The sequence below is a fragment of the Alligator mississippiensis genome, chromosome 4 (genome assembly GCF_030867095.1).
Source record: "Alligator mississippiensis isolate rAllMis1 chromosome 4, rAllMis1, whole genome shotgun sequence".
In the NCBI taxonomy this organism is placed as follows: domain Eukaryota; kingdom Metazoa; phylum Chordata; order Crocodylia; family Alligatoridae; genus Alligator; species Alligator mississippiensis.
The window spans coordinates 177,204,864-177,230,124 of record NC_081827.1 but is presented as its reverse complement, the minus strand read 5'-3'; the positions used below and the strand labels follow the sequence as shown (position 1 = coordinate 177,230,124).

Genomic DNA, 25,261 nt, shown 5'->3' with positions numbered 1-25,261 from the left:
ACTGAATTTAATTCAGTACCCATGGCCTGTCAGACCAGCACACTTGCCATAAGAAAGACAGTATCATGTGTTCATTTGCATGTTTTTTTTAACTGTGCCTTTTTAAACAGTTGCTTTGGGCAGAGCTGTAGATATCCAACTTGCCAAGCACAATTATAGCATCACAAGATGACACTTACCTGAGCAAAGACAAGACTTGAGTTTGATAGTGGATTTAGTTCTCTAGCAGAAAGGGCTCTGCACTGTATTTTCAGGTGGGGTACCCCTAATGACTGTTCATGCTGAGCGTATACCCCAGGAAGAAGTGGAAGCAGGAAGGCAGGGTCTATTAGAGACCACATCAATGACAGTGCAAGTGTTCATGTTTCTCTAGCCTCCATAGGTGCCAGATGGTACAGAGTGAAATGAAGGCTTGTATGTTAGATAGGGAAGGCTTTTTCCTCTTTCACTGTTCCTTAATTTGGCAGTAATTCATGGTTTAAGATTTAATTCTGGCAGATGTGTTGGCAGGACTTAGCAGGGCTGCTTGTTAGGGCAGTTCACCAATGCACAATGTATCTAGGGAAACCAGAGTCCTCCATGGGCAAAAGGCAGCAATGACTGGTGTCAGAGCATGGAACTGTCCATGTTAAGAGACACCACTGGATATCATAGCTCAATTCCCCCTCCAGCTTTCCTTTATCACTCACTGAAATTAAATTCTGAAACATGTTAATAACACTGTACTGTTATTGCTGCAGGCTATATGTGCAGCAGCCTGCTGATGTCTGGGCTGGCCTCTTGTGGACATTTTCATTAACAGCACAACCAAATTCAGAGAGAGGGCCTAGTTCAACAGCGTGCTATACCAAGAGAACTCCACTGAAATCAACATGCGTAAAAGGTGGAGAAAACCACCCGGAGAATCCAGCTCTCAGAACTGAAGACTGGTAAAATCCTATGATCCAAACTGATTGTACTAAAATCAAGGGACTCATGAGATGGACAAGGAGCTGACTAATTCCAGTTACTTCCAACAAAAGTCTGAGAATTGAATCCTCCAATATCACAAGGCTAATATACCTATTTTAGTGATTCTAATGGAATTATTCACATACCTAAAATTATATATACGTCTAAGAGTTTTGCTAAACTGAGTCTCTGCGAACAATCAGTTCTTTTAGGTATCAGCACTCAGTAGATCTAGGGTATTTGACAGGAAAATACCTCTCTAATCGTTAACAGGAATCATGAACTTTCACCTTTTGGTGCAATTCACTCTGCAATTTTCAAGTCAGACTACACAGAAAGGTGCTTGCTTTGTAAAACTCTGTAGCCAAACAGACTAATAAGTTAGGACTCAAAAATAGTTTGACTCAGTTTAATGTTTCTAAGTAAGCAATGTTATCTGCAGCAAGATATTTATCTGCATGCCAGCCACACATACAAACGTGGGAGAGTTTGGTTATTATTACCTTGATACTTAGCAGTCTGGTACCAGTTCTTAATAAATTCCAGCAAGGAGCATTAGCTTTGCACAATCCAGCTCTGTTTTTCAAAGTCTTCACCATTTTGCAAGTTGTCAAAATTCTTGTCATCTTGAGGATGTTGACTGGTAACCACAGAAAAATTAGAGATATCTACCTCCAACTTATAATCTTTTTAAGTCTTTGACACAGGCAATCACAGATGTTTGCAAACTCCTGTGAAAGAAAACGGAAGAGCAACTAGAATAGCAAAGCACTCCCTTGCTTTCCCATTCATTCTGCCATTAAAAGACTTCAGGGAAGCTCCACCTTCTCCAAGGTGGGAGGGAGAAATGCTTGCAACACTTTTACAGAAATGGCCAATAAGCTTATCATATGAATTACATCATATACCAAATACCAGCTCTGCCTATTGGATGAGAGCAAGAGCTGCAGGTACCAATCAGAGAAACTGTTCATACAATGCATTAAACAGAGCTCAAGCACACTAAAATAATATTCCAGAGTATTGCCTAACACACAGAGTAGAGTAGGAGCAATAGCTTTTATTCTCTCAACTGCTTCAGAGTCTAAAAGAGAGCAGAGAGATTTTCTACGCATGTTAGAATTGCCAAAAATTGTTCTGTGATTTTGAGCGTGCATTACAAATTCTCTTTCCTCAAAAGAAATAATTTCTGTGTTTTCATAGGAATGAAAGTAAGAAAAGGGGAAGAATAAGCTCTTTAGAACATGAATGTGTATAAATTTATACCTAGGTCCAATATTTGACACTACTTGGTAATATTTAGAGTATGTATTGTACAAATTAGATGCTCTAATTTGTACAATACATACATTCGTACAAAAAAAAAAGTAGTGTCATTCCATATTTCATTTTCTTCCCAGAGAACTACTGTAGGCCAAATCCATATCTGGTGTAAATTGGTACTGCACCATTAACTACATGAGTGATGCAGTCACAGAGGGGTTAAAGCACCTTGTTACAACCCCAGTTCATGACATGAGACTCATGTCAAAACCCCCAGGTGATCCAGCTGTAAATGGATATTGGTCATTCAGGCTAGAAAATCAAAGCCAGTTGAATGTGATCCTAGTCACATTACTCCATTTTGTGTGCCAATGGAGTACTTTAAAAACATTTCCCTAATCAGCAGTTGGGTTTGGTGAACAGAGCTTCCTTTCATTGGCAACACTTATGATAATTATGCCAGGTAAGGTGTAATATAATTTATTTTAGTTATTAAATTGACTTGTAAAGTCTATTAACAAAGTCCAGGGTTAAAAAGACTACTCCTCAAATATCAAAACCACTTCCTTCCTCAAAGCCTCTGTAACATCATGAGCTGAAACAAATGACGCCTGCAACAACAGGAAACAATTCCTAAACTTTTGTTTCTCTCTCGAACCCTTCTATCTCAAAGTTAGACTATGAATTGTTGACTTCCAATAGCCAGCAAATATATCAGGTATTCCAAAAAGAGACCTCTATTTAATAAAACCTTTAAAGCATATGGTTAAGACTGTCCCTGTTCAGAACAGCACTTAAATATGTGCTTGACTTCAAATATCTGCTTAAGTGCTTCCCTGAATAAACATCTTATCCTGAATAAAGACCAGGATAAGAAATAACAAATAATTGAAAGAAACAATTCAACTGCACAAGCCTGGCAAAATGAAGCAAACTGATGGTTTGTATCTAGCAGGAAACCCTCGCTGCTGGAGCTCAAACTTTCCTTAAAGCAGGCTGATTTTTTTCCTGTCAGTATACTTTCTTATATCTCATCATCCCTCCTGCATGTCAGGGTAAATTCATTCAGGGGCTCAAGGATAGCAGAGAAACATAAAACTACCAAGCCAGAATATCAATCAGATGGTAACATCTGAAATATTGACAAAAAACAAGTATGAAGATGGTAACTTCTTTCACCAACACGATCTTGAAAATATTTAGCAGATCTGGTGGAAAAGCTGTTTTGTTTCATATTAGTTTACACTATGTCCTGCCTAGGTATGGAGTAGAAGGAAGATGTAGAAATGCATATTAGAAATAGGTGTTTACATTCTTTTACGAAGAAACACACTTATCAAACAGTTACTCTACAATGTAAAAATAACTATAGCCAATAGTCAAGAGTGTTATAAAACCTTTTGCCCAAGATTTTTAAATGAATAAGGATTTTCAGAGCTTCCATTTTTGGATGCCTCAATTCAGAACACCAAAATGGAAACATCTAAAAACCCTAGTCATATGTGAAAATCTTAGTTGTGATCAATTATTAATTCAATTAAAATAAAGTTGCAGCAGAACTTTTAAAGGAGAGGCAGAGGGAAGGGTGATACTGTTCCCACTGAGGTCAAACAAGACTAATTCATGCTGAACAAAGACTTATGTTTGGGGGTGGAGGGGTTGTTAAAACAAACTTGCTATGCATAGAGTTTATGCAAAACTTCATTCAGCGAGAGCATGAAAACTCCAGGAAATTTTCATTTAAGGAGGAAAAATAAAGTTTCATTATAGCAGAGCTTGCAGTAGACTTCTAATCCCACAGAAAGCCTAGGAAATCAGGTTTTTTGTCCCATGTGGGGACAATATTCATATCTATACAGCCAACCAGATCCAGTGCAGCTCTTCCGTAGTCAGTATGGCCTAGAAATGGAAGGAGCAGCTACTTGTTTCATGTATGTTAAGCTTCCATAATCCTTTTCTGTTCCATCTTTAATACCTGCCTCATTGCTGGTGCACTTGAAGCTGCCAGGCACCTTCATTCAAGTTATCTTGGGGCCCCCAGTGAAGGAAGATGCTTAAACACATGCTTAACATTAAGCACACTAAGTGTTTTTACTGGATTAGAGAACACTGTGTCCAGTATCTTGCCTGTAGGACCACTCCCAGAAGAGTCCCATGAAGGTCTCATGGCATACTGGGCTCTGCATGGACCATCCACCAGGGGGTAACCTTCTGAAACAAGAACATTTAAAAAAAATGGTCAGATACTTTGTGCAACAATTGTCAACTCAGCCTTTCTACCTTCCAGTAACACTCAATATAACCATGCAAACACCCTGGAGAACAGGGGGGAGAGTGTTGAACAGTGTGCAAACAAGCCAATGAAATTAAGCAAGGCTCTGAATGTGACCGGGAATCATGAGGAGGGGTTATCTGAAGTCAATCAATGGGTCATCTGCTGATGTGGGGGGAACTATTGCCATCCTAAATTAAACAAATTTCTTTGGAGAAAAAAAATATGCACTGCAAATAGGATATTTTGCAATTCTCTTTGTAGTGGCTGACCAGGTGCTTAGGGACAGCAGATCAAACAGGTCATGCTGAGGGTCATGGTGGAAAATCTAGATTGTAAAACTGGACTGAATCACCCTATTTTATTTCACTCATGCACACCCCCAGGATGCTTGATGTTGAAATGTCTTCTGATTTTACAACTACAAGTTTTGCTTCGATGCACAAGGTGCCCATTAAGGAAGACACAGCTTTTTTTGCTTCATGGCTAGTATCAGGACAGTGGGTAAAAAAGGCATACCTAAGATCAGAGTCTCATTGTGCTAGGACCCTCTCCAGAATGAACCTGTGGCTGCAGCCAACATATGGCAGTTTTGGCTGTATATACGAGTCCAGAACAGAGGCCAGAAATGAAGCTACAGCAGGTCTGTGAATGTGCTGTGATCTGTGCCCTTCATGGACAGAATATCGACTGATTTAGAGGGCCAACCCACAGCGCACATCCAATATAAGAATTCAGCAAAAATTCTCTAGTCCAATCTGATGAACTTCCTTATCCCCTCTGAGGGAAGAATTTGGCCATACATGACTTATGAGGAGTAAATAGAAATGTAACTAAAATGGAGACAGGGTTGAAAGAAATCTACAGATTTCTGGATTTTACATAACTGCCACAGCTCTTCTGGCCCATGTCACAAAGGGGAAAAGATACATTATTTTAACTATGGCTATTATAGCAATATTCTCATTATTTTCACCTGATATTAAAATTATACAACTGCCTCTGCAGGTTTAATGGCAGAGCTATCTAGACATACATCTCAGCTCTTATAGCTATTGCAGTAAAATGACTGTCATTTCAAGTTCTTCTCAAAATTACATTACAAAACCAATTCTTATTTGCAGAGGAAAAAAGAAAAGAAAAGAAAAGAAAATCAAGAGAATTTCTGGACATACTGGTCCAGATTCACATCTCAGTGGGTTGCACCTCCACCATGCATTAATGCATCATTGTTACTGCACAGTAAGTTTAGTACCTGTAATAACAAGTGCTAATTCAGTGCACAGTAACTGGTGCTACTGCGCAGAAGCACTGGCACATGGTCTTTTAGTGATGCTCATGTGCACTAGACTAATTCTGCTGTGCATAAGCACAGCTTTTGCCATGACGCACTAATGCGCAGTGGAATTAGTCTACTGCGAATTTAATGTCTCATGTAGATATGCCCAGTTACATCAGAGTAAAACCAGAGTAACTCTTTTGAGGTCCACAGTAGAAAACAGGTGTGAGATAGAGCAACTGAAAAGACCAAGTCAATTGAAACATTATGGATTTACACTAGTGTAACAGTACATGAGACAATGCACAGTAGACTAATTCTACTGCATATTAGTGCATCATGGCAAAAGCCATGCTAAGGCACAGTAGAATTAGCCTACTGCACATTAAGCATCGCAAAAAGACTGTGTGCTGTTGCTAATGTGCAGTAGCGCCAGCTACTGTGCATTTAATTAGTACTTCATATTAGAGGTACTAAATTTAATGCATAGTAGCAACGGCACATTAATGCATGTGTAGATGTGCCCACAAACTACAGGGGGTGATTTTAAAAAATACCTAAAGGATTTAAGAGCACAAGTGACCTGAACAACACAGAACTTGTATTTCTGTAGTTTTCTGGTGGGTTTGAAAACAAATCTTCCCATCTGCCAGCTGTTTTAGATCTCTGTTCTGAACATGTGCTCTCAGGAAGAAAAGGGAATCAGAAAATAATCTGAGTTGATCCCTGGTGGTGCCATGCTCTCTCAGAAACATGGAGGAAAACTAGAGAAGGTTTAAGCAGCACTTCACTCTGTGTGAATGATGGGTGTTAGTACAAAGGAGGACAGGAAGTAAACTTATTTGTGATAAAAGTTGGTTCTGAAACAATTTTAATAGGTTTCAAGTTAAAACTCAGGCACTGAAGGGAGAAGACTTCCCCTTTTCAGACTGCTTGGTTCACAGTGGTTTCTGATTGACACTTTCCAACCCCTAACACATTAGAATAAAACACCAAAATGTCTTAGGTTATTCCTATGCCCACTTGCCTGGTGCTGTTGAGCATACTCCATTCGCCTCCTCTTACTCCACAAAGGCCAAACCAGAAATGGGGCAGTGAGATGTTGCTGTTGGGGTACCTTCTTCCTCACTCTCTTCAAGAGAAAGATCCCAAGAGCAAATGATGATATGTGTCTGTCTGTCTGTCTGCCCACCGCTCCTCTGCCCTCTCCCTCCCCCGGGGCCCTAAGCAGTTCACTCCACCTTGTTTTGTTTGGAGTTTGGAGTGTGTGGCATCATAAGTAAGGGTTTCTCTTTAGCTGCAGACTCAAGAGTGCTGAGGAAATTATGTAGACATAGCCAAGGGGTCTTAGCCCCATTTTCAAAGCTACAGACAGTCATGCATCAGTGAGGCCTAAAAAAATCACTTGGGGTAAAATTTTCAGAAGCACTTAAGAGTCTTATCCTAAGAGATGCCAAAAACTTTCCAATCAGGCCTTGATTTCTATGGATCCAACAACAAGACTACTGCAAGGGATTCCACAAAAGGACTGAATAGGAGCCATTGATGTTACTCTTCACCCAGGCTGCACTATTGACAATTTTGTCAAATATCCTTTTACGTCAGAGTGTGTAACTCCAGTTTGTTTCTCTCTAGGCATCACCAAGACTACAAGTTATCTTGCTCACATGTGAAAGAGTTAGCAGCCACAGGCACGTCCTATCACATGACCCCCAAACAACAAGGCAGGAGAGAAAGCCTGCTTGCTACGCTTTCAGACCAGGTGCTCTGAACCAGCATCAAACAAGATGAAATGCTTCCAACAAAACCAACAATGTTTAGACAGCAAGATAATTATGATGCAAAATGTCACAAGCCAAGGATTTCAAAACAAAAGGTGACCCTCATGTGAGCATAACGGGAGTGGTTAAAAGGAAAGATCTGGGATAGAAATAAAGCACAGGCTTTAGTTTTATTATCTGACCTATTACCATTAACGGGGTTTGTTGGAGGGTGGGGGCGGGGTTTCATATGCTATTTATTTTATTTTGTGGTTTGCAGCAGGGAGAGAAAATTCATAGAAGATCATAGGCAACATCTAGGCTTAAATTCTAACAGCTCAGTTCACATTTTCCAGCACTTGCAATTACATTTAATAACATTTAAGCTTTTCCTTAAAGCCCAAACAACTGGTAGAAGATCATTACTGGAGAGTCTCGTCACTCATTTTACTTTAAAAAAAGGTCTAATGCTCATGGTCACAGACTGATTCTGCTTGATGCAGCAGAAGCGAAACAAGAACCACTGTACATTGATTAGGCTTCAAAGCTCGTGATTTTTATTGCAAATGAGATGTTTCTGGAGAAGGATAACTCAGCATTGTAGAACGCATGCAGTTCGTAAATCACATGGAGTAGTACATTTTCCTGCAAATATAGTCCACATGAGTAAAGAGAAAGGAAGTTCATCCATAGTAACTGATATGCTGTTGGAATATGTCACAACCCAAAGGTGTGATTTTTTGTTTGTGTGTGCTTCGGCACCGCTAAATTATTTTCCCGCTATTTGTTGCTTTCTTTGCACGGTAGAGTTCTCTGCTGCAAGAGAGAACTCTGGTGCAACGGGGATTTCCCGCCAGATTACAGCTTCTTTGCAGGGTGCATTTCTTTTGCATCATAGTGATACACGCTGCAAAGAAGTTCCCGCCATTTGTATTAGGATTCACACCACATTATTGGCCCATTCCTAATGTAGGCACACGTGGCGGCTAGCGATTGGCTTGCTAGCCGTACAAAAGGCTTGGGTAGTTTCCGCCCAAGTCGGAGAAGGGAGGACGAGAGATATTCTGTGTGAAGATCTCCAAGCGCTGTGGACCCTCGCGGACCCAACGCGCCTCCCCTAAGCAGGCAAGAGAGGCAATAGAACCGAGCCTACGGAGCTTTCGCTTCTTGCCTCTCCCCGTCGCCGAGCGCAATCCTAGACGTATCCCTTTCCTGTAACTTCGGACCCGCGGAGCCTAAGTAACTCCGGGAGAAACTTTTCGAACCTAACCGGACCGGACCCGCAGAGCCTGAACAATTCCGTGGGAGCAATCGATTTGTCGTGTTCCTCTAGTGAGGATCCAAGCAGGAGCTGTGCCTGGAAACCTGTCCAGCCTACACCGATACCATCTTTGGGTGTAAGTAAACAATCTTTTCAATCAACCATTACGCCTCCGTAACTAATTCTAACTCACGTGTGCTAAACCGCCCAGCAGTTCTCTCCAACCCTGTGTGCCCGGGCTGCCGGCCACAGCCCGTGTGCAACGAAGACGGGCCCAGCTCGCCCCCGGCTCGCACATGGCGATGGGAATGAGATCGGAATCGCCGCTGCACATGGCGACAAAGGTAGGATCAGGGCGCGGCCCACACAGAATACAGTGGAAGTTTGGGGCAAGCAAGAGCTATGGCTTCAAACCCATACTCTTTTTCTCTGTTTATTTTTTATCTGTGTGGAGGTCCAAACATGGGAAACTGCCTCTTTCCGCTTGCCTTAGTTTGTCTGGTATACTGGAAACAAACAATATACCAAATTAAATTTAAAAAAAAAAGAAAGAAAAAGTCTACCTGATTAATCTCAGAAAGTTTGGAATAGTGGAATCATCTAAGATAAGGCTAAAACGACTACGATCATAGCCCTTTTCTATACATTATTGGACCATATATCTGAATACATTGTATAAAGCAGTGAGCATTCACCTTCCTGATCCAGGCTCTTGAGAAAATATACATTGTACTTTAACAACATCTTGAATTTGTGCCTTTTCTTCCCCATAACTCAAGAAGGGTTCTTTGGAATTCTCTGGTTTACTTCTCAATCATCTAATTTTGTCAGCCTGTCATATTATATGGTGTCTTTCTTTATAAGCAATTCCACTGTTTTCAATGGAAGTAACTATAAAAATCAAATACCACTGGGATTAAGGAATTAGACTCTATGGAAGAGTTTAAAGCATTTTCAAAATGCATAGTTTTGTTGCCAGACAGAAAAATGATACCGGCAATACATATTATACACACTTTGAAACCACAAATCTGTTCCCTTTTCTCATGCTGTATGCTAAATTGCTAAGCACCTCAAAAAAGCCTTCTCAGTTAGGTGGAATTTCATTACTAGCCCCACAATTCTATCTAGGTTGTCTGACTTCTTCACTAACCCAAACCCAGCTTTAAGGGCCTCTAAATTGATTTGCGATCTTGGATTTAAAAATAAATAAATAAAATCACGTAAAACTTGGTGGCTTATCATGAGTTGGCCTACAACCAAGAAAGTCTTGAGGGCACAAAATATACCTCTCCAAGTTTTGCAATTCACTAAAACCAAAAGCTTGATAGGAACCTCTAAAAAAAAATTTTTATTGACTAGATCTATTTGAAAAATCTAATTTAATAGAAAAAAACCTTTTGAACAAACCAATTTTCTTCCTTTTGTCAAAAAGTTCAAAAAGAGACTTGTTAAGTTGAAAATTTAATTTTACTTAGGTAAAAGTAAAAACAAAATGAAATGAAAATTTTAAATTAAAAATAAATGGAAACTTGTGTACCATTTTTAAATGAAAAGTCAAAAAAAGAAAATTTTAAAAGATGCAATTTTTATTTTATACGTGCACACACACAATCCAGGACTAATATTGATGCACCACTGAAAATGACAATCACTAGATTTTTAGAGAGACCCCTAGGATTTACATGCATTTCTGAACTCTCCATCTTCTACATTCCTTTATAAAAGAGGAAAAATACTTTAAAACAAACACAGCAGCAATAAGTAAAGCAGTAAATGTTATAAGCATACAGACCATAGTTATCTTAATGATTAGCCAAAAGTCCTTATGAAATTTCAGATTAATATAACCCAGTTCTATAGAAGCCACTAAAAAGCTTTTGTTTTGTAAAAAAAAAAAAAAAAAGAGAGAGAGAAAAGAAAATTATAATAGCAATGCATTTAAAAGGTAAATTCTCAGCTTAAAGTTACATAAAAATTTAAAGTTACTAGAAATAAGGAATAACAAACTTTTTCATTAACTCCTAATTACCCATCTCGGCACTTCTTTTCTTTTTTAAATCTTTTATATGAGCAGGAATCAAAACAAACAGACTTTTGACCAGTAAGATTTATAAACTCTTTAACAGGAAACAAGATTGGCATATCCATTCCCAAGTTAGCTAAAACTCATTTTCAAGGAGATTAATCTTCTTTTTCAGGCTTGAGTTGCTAAAGCTATGCTCATCTGCTACCTGGGATATCGATCCTATGTTTCTCCCAAATTTGACACAGATAAGGCCCTTTCCTTATCTCCAGCAAAAGAAACGGAATCAAAGTCTTGGAAATGGGTCAAATTCCATTGCCACACAGATTAGCAGCTGCCTCCAGAATCAGCTGATTTAAGTACTTATTTCTGCTAAAGGAAGCTCACACTGTTTCAAGAAACCAGTTGTACAAATTCCCTTTGGAGTTAGAAATTGTAACACAGGTCTGCAGGATTTATCTTACTAACAGTATTTGCTAAAACCGTAACACAATTTGCTTCAAACTAAGCCATAAAGTCTCAGTGCTTGAAGATTAATTGTTCTTATTTTCACAGTGATGCAAAATGTTCAGAATACCACAACAGTCCTAGAATGATGCGGATAGGCCTGAACAGATGTTTAAGACCATAACCTCTCACAGTAATAAACAGGGTTCAACACTGGTTACTGAAATACTGAGGTTTTTCATTCACTGCCATCTTCACCAGACAGGAATTTATAAAGGGCCTGTATTTGGAAGTTATCTTTATTGCACTTTTCTACTGGACTTCCACGTGTTCCTGTGGTCTGTCCTTGTGGGCCACTTTGGGAGATCAGGGCCATACCAAGCAAGGTGAGCTGGCTCTACAAAAGAAAAACCTACACAGACAGACATGAACACCCTGAGGCTACACGTTCTTTGTGACAATTTAAAAAATAATGTGACCTTCCTTGCAATGAAAGATTAGCCAGACTTGTTCAAAGTTCATACCATGACTTCCAGGGAAGGGGGAAAACATAATGTCAGTAAGTATTTGGTAGACTCTAATGAAAACAAATCCCTACCCCCAGATTGTTTGCTGTAGCACATGAAAGCAGAATCATCTTGTCCTTGAGTAAACTAAAAATAAAATGGCTTGTCCATAGACTGAAGGCTACACCATTAGCCCATGCTCAAGCAGTTTATCTATCTAAATAAATACATTTATTTATGTGTGTGTATACTTGTGAATACACATTGCTTCAGTAGAGCTGGTTGCAACTTTTTTATTAAATATTTTTTCATTGGCAAATGGGAATTTATTGAAACCAAAACTTTTTTGTGGTAACATACCCATTTCAATAAAACCACCATCACAAAAATGTTCTCAACTTTAGAATAGAATAGGGATGCAGGCCAGACCCAGGCCCCAGCACCTGGTCATCCAACCTGATGTACGCCCCACAGGTTTGAAAATTTGGTGGCAAGGAATAGTAGTGGCAATTTTCATGATCTGTGGGGAGCCTCACAGGCTGGATAGAGTGGCCCTGTGTGCTGAATCAGGCATGCAGGTCCTGATTCCAGTGCATATGGGTGATGCACTACCCCAAACCTGGCACATGGAGGTCCCCCTGTGCCACCCATCAGGCCTATAGGGCCAGAAGATTGAGCACTACTAGAACAGAACTTCTGAGCAAAGTCCTATACTCCCACCTTTGGCTTATACAAGGGCAGCAGCAGCTATTTCTTTTATGGGGCACCCTCCCTTCGTTTGGAGGGTGCAAGGGGTTCAAACTTGTTCCCCCCCTCCCCCTTTTCTGAGATCTCAGCCTCTGATGTGCTTAAGAATGGTGGTAGGAGATGTCCCAGATGTGTTCTTACTGCTCCATTCCCAGGTTCAGGGATTAAAAAAAATTAGGAGTGGATGGTTGGGATTTATTTTTCAGCAGTAGCCTTTATAGACAATATGGCCATTGGCAAGACCATGGAAGTAATCATACTGTGGAAAAGAAAGCATTCCCATTGAAATAATCTAGTATGGGAAATATGTACTACTTTGCCACCTGTACAAGCTTCTTACTCACTGTTGGAAAGATCAGCACTTGGGCAGTGATCAGAATTCTTTGGGTCCTTACTGACTGTGTTTACTCTGAGTCACAGTGCAGCTTCGGAGCTAGTAGGCCCATCATAGATATGCTTTTCTCACTCTGAATGGTCCAAGTAAAATGTAGGGAACAAAGGAGACCCCTCTATTTTGCCTTCATTGTCTTTACCAAGGCCTTTGACCTTGTAAAGAAAAGACCTTTGACCTTGACTCAGAAAAGGCCTCTTCAAATTATTGGAAAAAATTATCTGGGCATGTCTATGTATGCTAGTTGCTACTGTGCAGTAGTGGCAGCATCATGGTTAGTGCCTGCTGACATTACGTAACTGTAGCAATGAACTACATTGCTGTAACTTGTTGCTGTGGTGATGTAGCATCTCGTGTGGACGTGCCCACTGTCCACCAATACTTCTCAGACTAATCCACTCTTTCCATGATGGAATGTGCGTAGCAGTAAGCTATGATGGATCAACATCTGAGCCTTTTGAGATCTGAAGCAGAATCAAGCAGGGCTGTGTCCTTGGTCTGACCCTGTTCAGGATTTTCTTTTCTCTTCTTCTGACATACACTTTTGGGACTGCTACTGAAGGAAATGATTTACACACATGCTCAGATAGAAAATTATTCAGCCTCGCATGGTTTAAAGCAAAAACTAAAGGATGGAATTTTGGATTCACGAGCTGCTGTTTACTAATGATGCTGCACTGAGAAGAGAATGGATGCTTAGAACGGATGCTCAGTGGATGTTGGCACGTTCCAAGCCCTCAGTTTAGGCAACTTTGTTCAGCCAGAAAATCCCTAGAATGGGACGAAGGCAATGTAAGCGAAAGCTGTTGAAGCACTTTTCTCGAGTAGAGTATGTGGTTCAGGATTTGCTGCCGTGTAAAAGTGTCATACAAAAGAGTGCTGTACAGCAAGCAACCTTCAACACCTCATCAGTCAGTATGCTCATGCCTGACAAGAGTTTGGTCTTGCAATCAGCATTAAGAAGATCATTATTATGGGCCAGAACACCGATTCACCACCAGCAATCACAGTAGGTGAAAATGCATTAGAGGTTGTAAGTAAATTTATGTACCTTGGCTTCATTGTTACTAATAACTGTCACTTGAGGCTAAGCTGAATACCTGTATTGGCAAAGCATCAGGTATCATGAGCAAACTGAGTAAACAAGTGTGGAAAAACATCAAACTGCCCATTAAGACCAATATCAAAGTATATCATGCTCATATCAATATTTTTGTACAGCAGCAAATCCTGGACCATACACTCTAGTCAAGAAAAGAACCTCAAAAGTTTTCAATTATGGTGCCTTTGCCACGTTCTAGGAATTTCCTGGCTGGACAAAGTTGCCTACGCTAAGGTCTTGAAACATGCCAAAGTTCGAAGTATCCATTTTCTTCTCAGTCAGCATTGAGTTTGATGGCTTGGTCATATGTGGAGAATGGACAATGACCCAAAGATCTCTTGTATGGAGAACTCTCTACAGGAAGAAGGCACCCTTATCTTCATTTCAAAGATGTTTGCAAAAATGATATGAAGGCAATGAACATTAAGCCAAATGAGTGGGAGACAATTGCTAAGGATCGAAGTTCCTGGAAACAGTCTATTAAGTATGGAATGAAGGCTTTTGAGAAAAGAAGAGCCCAACATGTACAGGAAAGAAGAAACTTCAGGAAGAATCCTGCATCACGTTCAGGATGGTTAGATATGAACTTCACATGTGATAAGTGAGGAAGGGACTGTCATTCAGTTGGGCTCTATAGCTACACACATAGATACTCAACAAGCTGATGCCTCACTCAGTGCAGTTCTATTGTCTGTTGTCTCATGAGACAGACAAATGCCTGTCTACCCTCCAGGAGTGGTGTGGAGCCAATGCAGATGTACCCCATGTCAGCTTAGTCACAGCAGGTGTAGAGCCCCCTCTCCAGTTTACAAACTGCATTGTCACATTTCATGACCACTCTGCCTACATCCTCCTCACTGCTTGAGTTATGCAGTATAAAGAAACAAAGAGGTATGTAGAAGGGATTCCCGAGTTGGTATTTAAAATGCTAAGAAGCATTTTTAGATTTTTGTCTAAAGGATAAAGACCAAAAGGACTGGCATGCCGTGACTTCAGGAGGCAGCAAATGATAGAAATTCATAACCTATAATGTAAGGAGGGCAAACCACTTGCTGCTATACAACCTAGCACAATATAAGGAGAGGGGGGGAAGCTAAAGAAATAAACACATTTATAAATGCTAAAAGAAAATGCTTTTAAAAATCCTAAACCCTAAGATTTGAACCATATGAGGATTCACTGTAGGAATATATAATTATATAGATATCCAGAGTTACGTTAGACAGGATTAATATCCTGGACTGTTTTTAGGTGTTGAGATACTGTGATGACTGGCAGCTATACGAATCCCCATGAATCCCTCATGAATGTGTAGTTCATGGTATAAGCTCCCTTAAACTATTCAATTCCTCTGCACTTCCCATTCCAGCTCTACCGTGTGAGGAAGCACTACATTCGATTTTGGAAAGGCCTCATTTCACTTAACATCACTAATGAGAAGGCACGTGCTTTTTTCATTTTCTCAGTCCTAGAGAGCCCACTCATCCATTTTGACACACCTCTGAACCAAGTGGCAACACTGCTTAATGGTTAATGGGTAGACTTGGCAGAATTCAATGTTTACTTCTTAATAATGTCAAAGAATAATGTCAATATTTATTTTTAAGCATTTATTTTGATTTTTATCAATTTAAATTTTCAGGATTGCATGAAATTAGGGATGTGGGAGGCAGACAATTTATTAATGACAGTATACTATTATTATAGTGTAGTTTAACCGTTCACCATGACAAACATAACTACTGTAGGATTGCAGCCAGCTGAGCATCGCTTCCAGCTCCACTCACTCACAGCTCCCTCATCTACTTTGTCACTTCCTTTTCCTTTGTTCCCAGTCCCCTGGGGTTTCTGGGAGTTTCAGTCCAAATTACAGTCAGCACAGTTATGTAGGACTCTTCCCCCTGTCATCACACACTCCATCAGCCATCATTCTTCTTACATCCCCTTTCTATAAATTTTTATTATTAACAATGTATTTTTCATTGGCCCGCGAGTGTGAGGTGAAATCAATGTTTATCAACATCTACTGTTAAAAATCTAATCGTGCCAAATCTACTAATGCGATACAAAGTCTTTAAGCACTTGGTTTCCAATTTCAATACAGATTAGGGTGCACAATGGCCAAAAGTCTTCCCCATCTAATTGCTGTGTTATGAACAATGCAAAATATATCCCTCATTTTGGGTATCTACATCACAAAACTACAACAGCAGTTTGTACTAATTGGTGGTTTTCTTGTTTGTTTGGTTTGCTCTGTTTTTAAGGAAGATCCAGAGACAGAGACAGAGCTAAATAGTCAGTTCTCCTGTTTAAGGATAAATCCAAACTGCATGTTATGTGCACTACCTTGCCCAAGGGGCTCTGGCATCTAAACATATTCCTCAAACACGTAACAGTAGTAGTAATGGATATGGTTGTAGGGGAATTTACACTGCTGCTGACAGCATTGTACCCATTCTGTTGATGAATAAAAAGAGGATTCTATGCTGTTAAATAAATGAATTTCATGACTAATTAAGCAGAAACTTAAATAAGTGCTGAAATTTAAGAACAGGAGCTATCCTGCCAAAATGAACTGGGACTTCCCAAGTAGTCTCATTGACTCATCTTATCCTTAAACTTAAGTACTGCTTAAGTGCTTTGTTGAACTAGAGTTGCCAGGGAATACATTCCCTGATAATAACAGACTTCCAAACCCCTTTGTATTTATATAGAAATTATAATATACAAATTCTTTCCCATGTCATTTTTCTCGCTTAAACAAGGATGCACAAAATTTCATGTAGACCCAGTTTATTGCTCAGTTTTTAGTGAGGGTTAAAAATTTCACTACAGTTATTGAAAATGGCTTTGGAGTCCCCAACATATACACAACATAATTGATTAATCAGCATTTTGCCCATTGCTTCATGCCACATGCTCAGGGTTGGAAAGGGACTTACAAAAAAAGTGCTTGGTTTTTTTTTTGTTGTTACTCTGCACAAAACAGATAAGCTGCAGCTGCTGTACACTGTGTATACATGGAAGCATTTGGTTTAATTTAGAGATAGATGCATACTGGGCAGATATATGCCTTTGGCTGGAGATAGCTCTTTAAACAGGACAGCATATTCCTGCTAAAAGCATTTCATTAGAATGCCATTTAATCATGAAAGGAGGACAAGAGGTAGAATTTTGATTGGCCAGAAAATATGTCCAAGGGAGCTAATCAATCACCCAAAATTAGGTGTTCAACATTTTAATCCAAGAGCTCCAACTTTGTCTTCTTATCTGAGACTTTCATAATAATAGTGAGGAAATTTGAAAGGGAGAAAGTTAGTCATTCTCCCCAGAGGATCAGAGGTACCTGAAAGAGCTTTAAACCTTGCAATATGCAATGACATGACCATCATTTGGAAAACGTAGCCTTTGATATTACTGTTTTCCTTAATGAGCCTGTTCCCCTACAGAGAACAGTTGGCTCAGAATGCAGTCCGTGCTTCAGGACTAAGAGTGTTATGGCTTACGCTTATATTGTAAAGATGGGCATGAATTTTCTAGAGATCCATAAGGGACAGAACATTACACACTTCTCAGGCTGTGCGGTTTGTGGTTGTCCTAATGGATTATGGAGCTTTGTTTATGGCAGCTCTTCAACCCACTGACCAGACAATAGTTTTCATTGCATTAAATACAGTCAGGTGTCCAGAATGGAACAAGGAAAGTGACAAAGTTGTTCTCATTGAAAATATCTATGTTTGTAAAGAACAACTGTAGTACAGAAACTCTTCTCCTTTTCATGCAAAAACTGTGGTTACCAAAAGTTAGAAACCACAACTGACACTGAGGCAGGGGACCCATGGCATCCTCAGTCACCATCATACCCCTATTGCTCAAGTTAATAGAGAAATGCCGTCGTTTGTCAATAACTACGCGACTGACTTTGAGAAGTCAAAATCCAGAACATCCCACAGATCTGAGGCCTATAACAGACCTCTGTGACCAGAAATAGTCTAGGCAGAATGCACTGCAGGTGGATTAATCAGCTCTACCTCTCAAAAGATGCAGCGCGATACAGCAATATTGTTGGGGAGAGGGAAAATCTGGAGTATTCTTTCAAATTCAGAGAGATGTCCTTGACTGCCTCAGGGATTAGGGCAGAGCTCTATACAGCAGCTGAGGTTAGCCACTTGAGGGAGGCATGATCACACATTAAGTCAATGAATCACAGTGCTTTGGGAGGCAGAGCAGAACAGCCATTAATAGGAAGGGGGGATGCTATGAGGTAAAGGATAAAAGAAGCCCTCTTCTGAGCATGCCCATGCATAAGAGAATGCCATGAGTTTATCAGAAACTAAGGTGGAAAGATGGCTAGTACTGACTGAACAGCAAGCCCCACGGGCATTATTTGAAGGGCAATGCTACTCTCACACTGCCAGCTAAAGCAATTCTATTATGGAGCTGGTCCCAACACCTGTTAAGTGGGAGTATTTTTCCTCATCCTTTCAAGTATCAATTAAGTCAATCATCATTATGTCTTCAGGGGTAGCTTACCTGCAACTGAGGGCTTCTTCAGCTCCAGCCCATGGGAGAGAACTATGCCTTAGATCTACATTTTACAATTATTGTTCTGCATAAACTGCAGCAGAAAACCCCTGCAACACAGAGCTAGAGCGTTCGGAAAGTAAACTGACTGGAAAAATGTGACAGAATATGATCAGCTATTACTTTTTAAAAAGTGTAATCTAAATGTCTAGGCACGGGGTTAGGAAGCTGTACAATAGGGCATACTTTAAGATTTGGTGACAAAGGCAGAGATTTAAGTAATAAAGGCCTACATGTTCAGCAGTAGCTTCTAGTTCAAGGTGCTGACTGCAGGAAAGATAGGCCCAGGAGGAAATGATGAGAACTAGGAGCACCCCTGAAAAATCAGGTGTAACTTGAGCACCCAACCATAGAGGTTGCCCTGGATCTATTAGCCTTTCATCTAACAAAACTCTGATTAACGTCTAGGTTGGGTAAACGTAAGAATGAGGTAAGTAATCTCAACACCCAGGCCATACTTTTTGCCTTAGAAATGCCACTAAGACTCTTTCAGGGGAAGCATTTTGAAATGGTTAAAATGAAAATGTTATTTGAACATTTTCTAAACAACTACCTATTCCATAGGAAGTTTTGAAATCACACATCTCATTCTGTTTTCAAACTTTTTTTTTTGAAGTTAACGGATTCTCCAACAGCTCTAAATTATTCACATAAAACAGTACAGACCTTCTAGATGCATGTTGGAGAATGCAGAAAGAAATGGACTGATAATCAGACATGCCTCTTGTAAGAGAATTCTTTCATGTGCACATACCCTTAGGGTAGAGAGAGTAATAGCTGAGTTTAACACTGGAAGCAGAAGTGAGAAAAATGGTAACCAGTGGGAGCCATTAATATTTTATATGGACTACTTAAGAGGCAGAACTAACAAAATAACAGTCTGGAAAGACTTGATAACATTTCTCACTTCTAGGAAACTTGGTTAGAGAATTCAAGTGTTGGGACAGAATACATCATAAAGATATGTTGTTCAATTTTAGTGATTAACATTTAGGAGTCAAAGGTAACTAGAACATAGCTATCAGTGCCAACGCTTTTTGCAGGTTTTTTATACACAATCTAATTTTTTACGTACTGCAGTTTTCAGAAAAGTGATAAAGAGTCACTTGAACTTATAAAAAAAACCCCAAAACACAAGACTTGCTGGGTTTGAAGTGATGTAAGGTTACCTTTAACTTGTAGGTAAGTTCTCCCCCCCTCAAATGGCACATAGTTCTTTCCTGCTACACTGAGCAATATTTTTTTCTTTGCAGATAATATGCAGACCTCTCCCTCTCCCTATACCACCTCCCATTAATCAGTCTTGCACCTTCTGTTTGCAGAATTTGGGAGATGGGGTTGATTGGTCTCCTTTCCCTTCAAGGACCAGCTTAATCTTCAGTCAGACTCATTATTAATTTCAACATTCAATTTTTTGCACTCAGATGCAAACATTTTTAGCTCTGACCCAGATCTCAAGTAGCTTAAAACCTTCATCCACCTAATTTCCTTGTTTTGCTGTAGTTTTTATCTCCATTAAATGAATCTTTGCTGCTATTTTGTCAGAAAATGATTTAGCTACTGGAGCTACAGTTCTGTTTCCCTGTCCCCCAGAATTCTGGCCCGAGGCCAGTGAACCCTTACTTGCACTTCCCTAGGGTTTCAAGGCTCTCATCTGTCCTAGTTCAGTAGCTATAATTTCTACCTGTGAATCCAGTGACTACAAATATATTATTAACAAAGTTTGATGCTGTATTCCTGCTTCTAGGATTCAAGCTAGCCTAACACCTCCAAGCAAAGAACGTTGTCATCTACCAGTGTTTCCACTTAGTGTTCTAAGCAGCCAATTCATACTCTTTCCACTTAGGACTTAATAAAGTGCAGGAGGGGAACTCCGCTGAATTAAATGTCTTCTTCATTGGGCATTAGGTATTTCCCCAAAGTCTTTCACACTAACTTTTCTTTAGCCCCAGTCAAGTCCAAAAAGAATGTATGGAAATTCTTTATACTGCCTCTTAAACTACTGCAGTTTTTTCACCTCTTGAGATTGCCTAGCACTGTATCAATTGCTACATTTGAAGAGATGCAACTCGATCAGCGGAGTTCTTCAGTAGGTATGCCACAACTGAAAAGGGTTTAACAGATGATTTTTTCTGAGTACCTTCAAATCTCAAAGAGGGAGTTTTTAATGACCTGCCTGATGTAAGCCTTCATTAACTAACTCTCTTTTTCCTGAAGAAGCTGTAGATAATGCTGAGAGACTTGTTGGTTCCTAACATGGTTTTCCTTACTGATCAAAAATACCTTTCTAATCTAATTTAAAAGCTGATTTAATCTACAAGTGATTTAACTTGTAGAACTCTATAAATGATGCCCTGTTTATTTTGAATACCCACTGTAATTAAACTACAGCTGTTAGCATACTGAACTTCCACACTTTACTCATCCTGTAATAGCACTCAGGAGTCACTTGCATCATATTATCTCAGAAGTGAATGCAATGAAGCACTGTATGCATCATTTACCCATTTAAAGAGGAGCCAGAACCAACAGGTCAATCTAGGTAGGCTCTTGACCATCCTTTTGGTGGCAGATGTTTTAAATGCTCCTAGAGTTCAATAGCCTTTTCTGGAAAGACTCCTCCCCTGAGTAGGGAGAGTGTTCCTTAGATACCCTTATTCATGCTTTTGTGCCTATTAGAAAGAAGGTGTAAGAATTAGACATGGGGGAATCTGAACATCATCATTTCTCACCAGAATGAGAATAAATGTTTTAAATATGACTGTCAACATTTAAATTTTCTGCTGCCGTTTCTGTTGTTAACAAGGTTAGAAAACTGGGGGGGGGCAGCAGGGACATATTGTCCATTTCTGGGTCAGATAAGAACAACATCCTGCAAAAACAGATGATACCCAAGGATGACCATCTGATAAAATCAGCTGATCTATCAAGATTTCTATCATTTGTAATCATGAGGACAGTACACAAGATTTAAGATCTTTTGAATTCCGATCATAGGAAAGTGGGACTGGAAAGCACCTCATGAGGTCATCTAGTCCAGCCCCTTGCTCCAGGCAGGATCATCCCCGACTAAATCATCCTACCCAAGTAACAGTTCAACCTGACTTTGAAAATCTCCAAGCATGGAGAATCTACATCTTCTCTAGGTAGCCTGTTCCCACGCCTGACCACTCATACTTCAGGTTTACACTCACGCTTTCACTCAGATCTGGATACAAACTCCACCTTCTTAAACAGCATCTAATGGGCACCATTATGGATCCAGACTCAGGATTTTTTTAAAGAAGTTCTTGAGTATGAATTTTAAGTGTAAACTTGCATTATGATTAGCAATGAAACACTAACAACAACTCTTAGGTTCATAAAGTAGCAGCAGGTCAAGAAAAGGGAAAAATAATTAATCCCAAAGTTTATATCATGAGCAAGCCATTCCCAAGGTACCTTGCATCTATCCACCTTCTTTCTCGCCTTTTCCATTCAGAAAATAGGGAATCATGCACACCCTCCCTCCTCTATATAGTACGTATGGTACACTCATGTAACATAAGCCATCTACTTTCATCTTCTTATGCATGTGGCATAAGAGGGCTCAAATGAATGTGAATTCAAACAAAATACAGTAATTAACAGATGGAGGGATACAAGGCTGATAATGTGGAATGCTTCAAGAGACAATAATAAAAGGTATCATTTTGGACTCAAGAGTTCTAGTTTGTTGTATGTCAAGAGACACAGATAGTTGACAACTTTTGCTCCTCGCTCCTCAGTATTGCAGCTTCCAGAAGCAAGATAAATATATCCAAGAATAGGGAAAGCAAGAATTTCTCATATACTTCTTTTCCAGTGTTCCAGACACTGAACCTTTGACAGATGTCACTCCCAAGAGATAGGAAAATAATGTGGCAGTATATCCTGGTACTGATAGCAGGCTATGTCTGACTGACAGACAGCTGTGCCGGATCTGTGCCAGGAAGCAATAAGCAAGCTCTTCAGACTGAAGAAAAGAAAAGGGGTAAAATTGATTTTGTATATAAAGTAAGAAGTAGCCTTCTCCCCTGTCTAATCAAGACCTACACCCAGGCATTCATATCTGTACTACTTTAGCACGTCCTTGTCAATAGCTAATGAAAGCTCCAATTCAGCTTACGTGTACACTTAAGTTTACACACAAGAGTTGCCACACCAAAGTCAGTAGGACAATTAATGTCCGAAAAGTTAAGTTATTACAAGATCAGGGTCTTTTTTATTGTTTGGATTGATTCCATGTGTCATTAAAGTGAAACCTTATCCCACAGAAGAATCAAAGCCTGTTCGGCCTTATTTTTGGTAATGCTGTACAAGCATAGGAAAACCTAAATAAGACCCTAATACTGGAAACAGGCACCAGTACATTTGTACTTAACTTTGCACATATGACACGTCCTGGTGACATCACTGGAACAAATTGTCTGTGATGCTCGTGTATACGAATTTAGCATATATGTAACTGTGGAAGTGGCCTGCTTCTCAGGGGCAAAAAGTGCCTACAAAACCTTGCTTCAAGAGACAAAACCTCACTTCAAGAGAAGCTGCAAGTGCTTTACACCTCTGGCAAAAATAGCATTTATTTAGGTGCTATCACAGAGCCTCACCTTCTTTTGCTGACCACCTGATTAATTACAACCAGTAAGTTTTGGAACCGTGCTGGGAGATGCCAGCTGATTACTCCCAACACTATCAGGTGCGCATGGCTTGGCACCCTTGACCCAAGGAAGTGGAAGTGGCTTTATGAGCATCTGATGAAAGAACAGTTAGAGGGGAGGATTTCTAGAAATGCTACATCTGTGCAGATAGCTTGTGAGGAATAAATTAATATATTTGCTGCTGATTTTTAAGGCAAACTGTGGCAGGACTAGCCCAGCCAGGCAGTAGCAACACCCAACAGCTGGCTAGCCTGCCCCCATCCAGCTCTTCCATACCAACATCCAGTGGCTCACCTGTCACACTGTGATGGAATAACTACTTCCACCCCGACATCCCGAGCCTTGGAGTTGTATTTTTCCTTCAGGCCACCTGGCTCCAACCTTTGTGCTTACCCAGACCTTAACTTTCTTGATCCTGGCTGACTTACTCTGGCTGCTGCCTCCAGCCCTAGGCCTCCTTATTCTGGCCTCTGCTTCTCAACAGCAGCTGCTTGGCTGGGGCTTTAAGCACCACAGACTAGATTCTGGACTCCTGGCCCTCTGCACTCAAACAGGTTAAATGCTTCCTCTTTCTCAGGCCCTTCTCAACCCTCACAGTGCTTGCTTCTTTTGCTGTCTCTGGCGCCCAAGCCTAAAGGGGTGGGGGGTTTAAACTCACAGAGTGCTTTAAGGCACCTGCAATGCAATCTCCAAACCTACCCTCATAGATGCTCCCTGTCCTCTGGTGTTTACTAGCTTAAATCCAACAAAATACCACCCCTCCAGGCACTTGCAACCAAACCTCGCATGAACTTGAATAATAATCTCTTCTGGGTCTGCTCAGGGGGGGAAAGAGAACAAAACTCCCCACTCTGACACACCAGGGATCCCCCTTTAAAAATATATATTAAAAACACACTTATCAACCTACACTTAAAAGCTTCACATATTGTTTTACCACTCACATCCTTGTTTTACCAAAACATCATATCGCAAAAATAACTACATATGCAAAAACAACATGAAACTACATATATTAAACCTTTAAACAACTTATATACAACTTCCAGGGGGAAAAAAAGAAAGCTCTTACAGAACCCTTTTTCTTCATACAAAACCCCGTGAAAAGCTACTATCTCAGTTACCACCTGAAAACTCTCCACCTCTCCCATCAGTCCTCTCCATTGGTTTAGTGAAACACATGTCCCAGTCCTTTTCCCTCCGCTTCATCTTTGCCTCTTCTTCTCTGATTCCTTCCTTGTCCCGATCAATGTAGTATTTCAGTTCACGCAGCCTCAGCTTCAGGCACTCCCTTCCAGAGAGAGCCAACCCCTTAAAAACCCAGAGGTTTCTTACTTTCCATAAATAGTTTTAACACAAGTTAATAAAGTCCTTAATAACGTTTCCTTTGGCCCCTTTGTAACGAGTTCATGTAGTATCACCTCCCACACCAAAAAGTTTATTTTGGTGACACTTAGAAAGTGGTGGATGTAGTGGGCAAAATGAGTTATGCTCAGGCTCTTAGCATAACTTCAGACCTTCCCAGAACAAAGCAATTAAGTTGTACAGTGTGCTTTATAAGGTACTGGGAAAAGTGAGGGCTGTGATTGATACTGTGGGCTAACTAGGTACAGTAGTTTCTGTAGAAGGAAAGGAGATCAAAAATGTAATAAGATTAGAGTACCTTATCTAAAAAGATGAGGTAAGAAACTTGAGGATTGGACAGTCTGAGGTGAGAAAGTTACAAAAGTAGTGGACAAACAAAGAGACAGTGTGCGTTTTGTGTTGCCACCCTGGGGAGATGGGAGCAAGCTTGGACTTCTTGTTTTAACAACGAGGAATCCAGAAACTAACACCCTACACACCCTGCAGGGGATCTGAGGCCGGCACCACCAAAGGTCACTGTTGTAACATCTGAAGAAACCGCTTGCCAGGTCATATTAGAGGGAGGAAACTTGTAATAAAGCCTAGGGATTGCTATTAAAGTTCACTTGATACCAAATCAGACAAG

The 25,261-nt window shown here is 40.1% G+C and overlaps 1 protein-coding gene across 1 annotated transcript in view; it reads right to left on the bottom strand.

The window, feature by feature from the left end:
- Positions 1-1,758, bottom strand: part of CPS1 (carbamoyl-phosphate synthase 1) — a 144,346-nt gene extending 142,588 nt beyond the window's left edge. The window contains exon 1 of the mRNA XM_006276652.3: positions 1,455-1,758. Coding sequence (XP_006276714.2) covers positions 1,455-1,577 — 123 coding nt within the window. The 5' untranslated portion in view covers positions 1,578-1,758. The remainder of the gene's footprint in view (positions 1-1,454) is intronic.
- Positions 1,759-25,261: the final 23,503 nt, after the last annotated feature.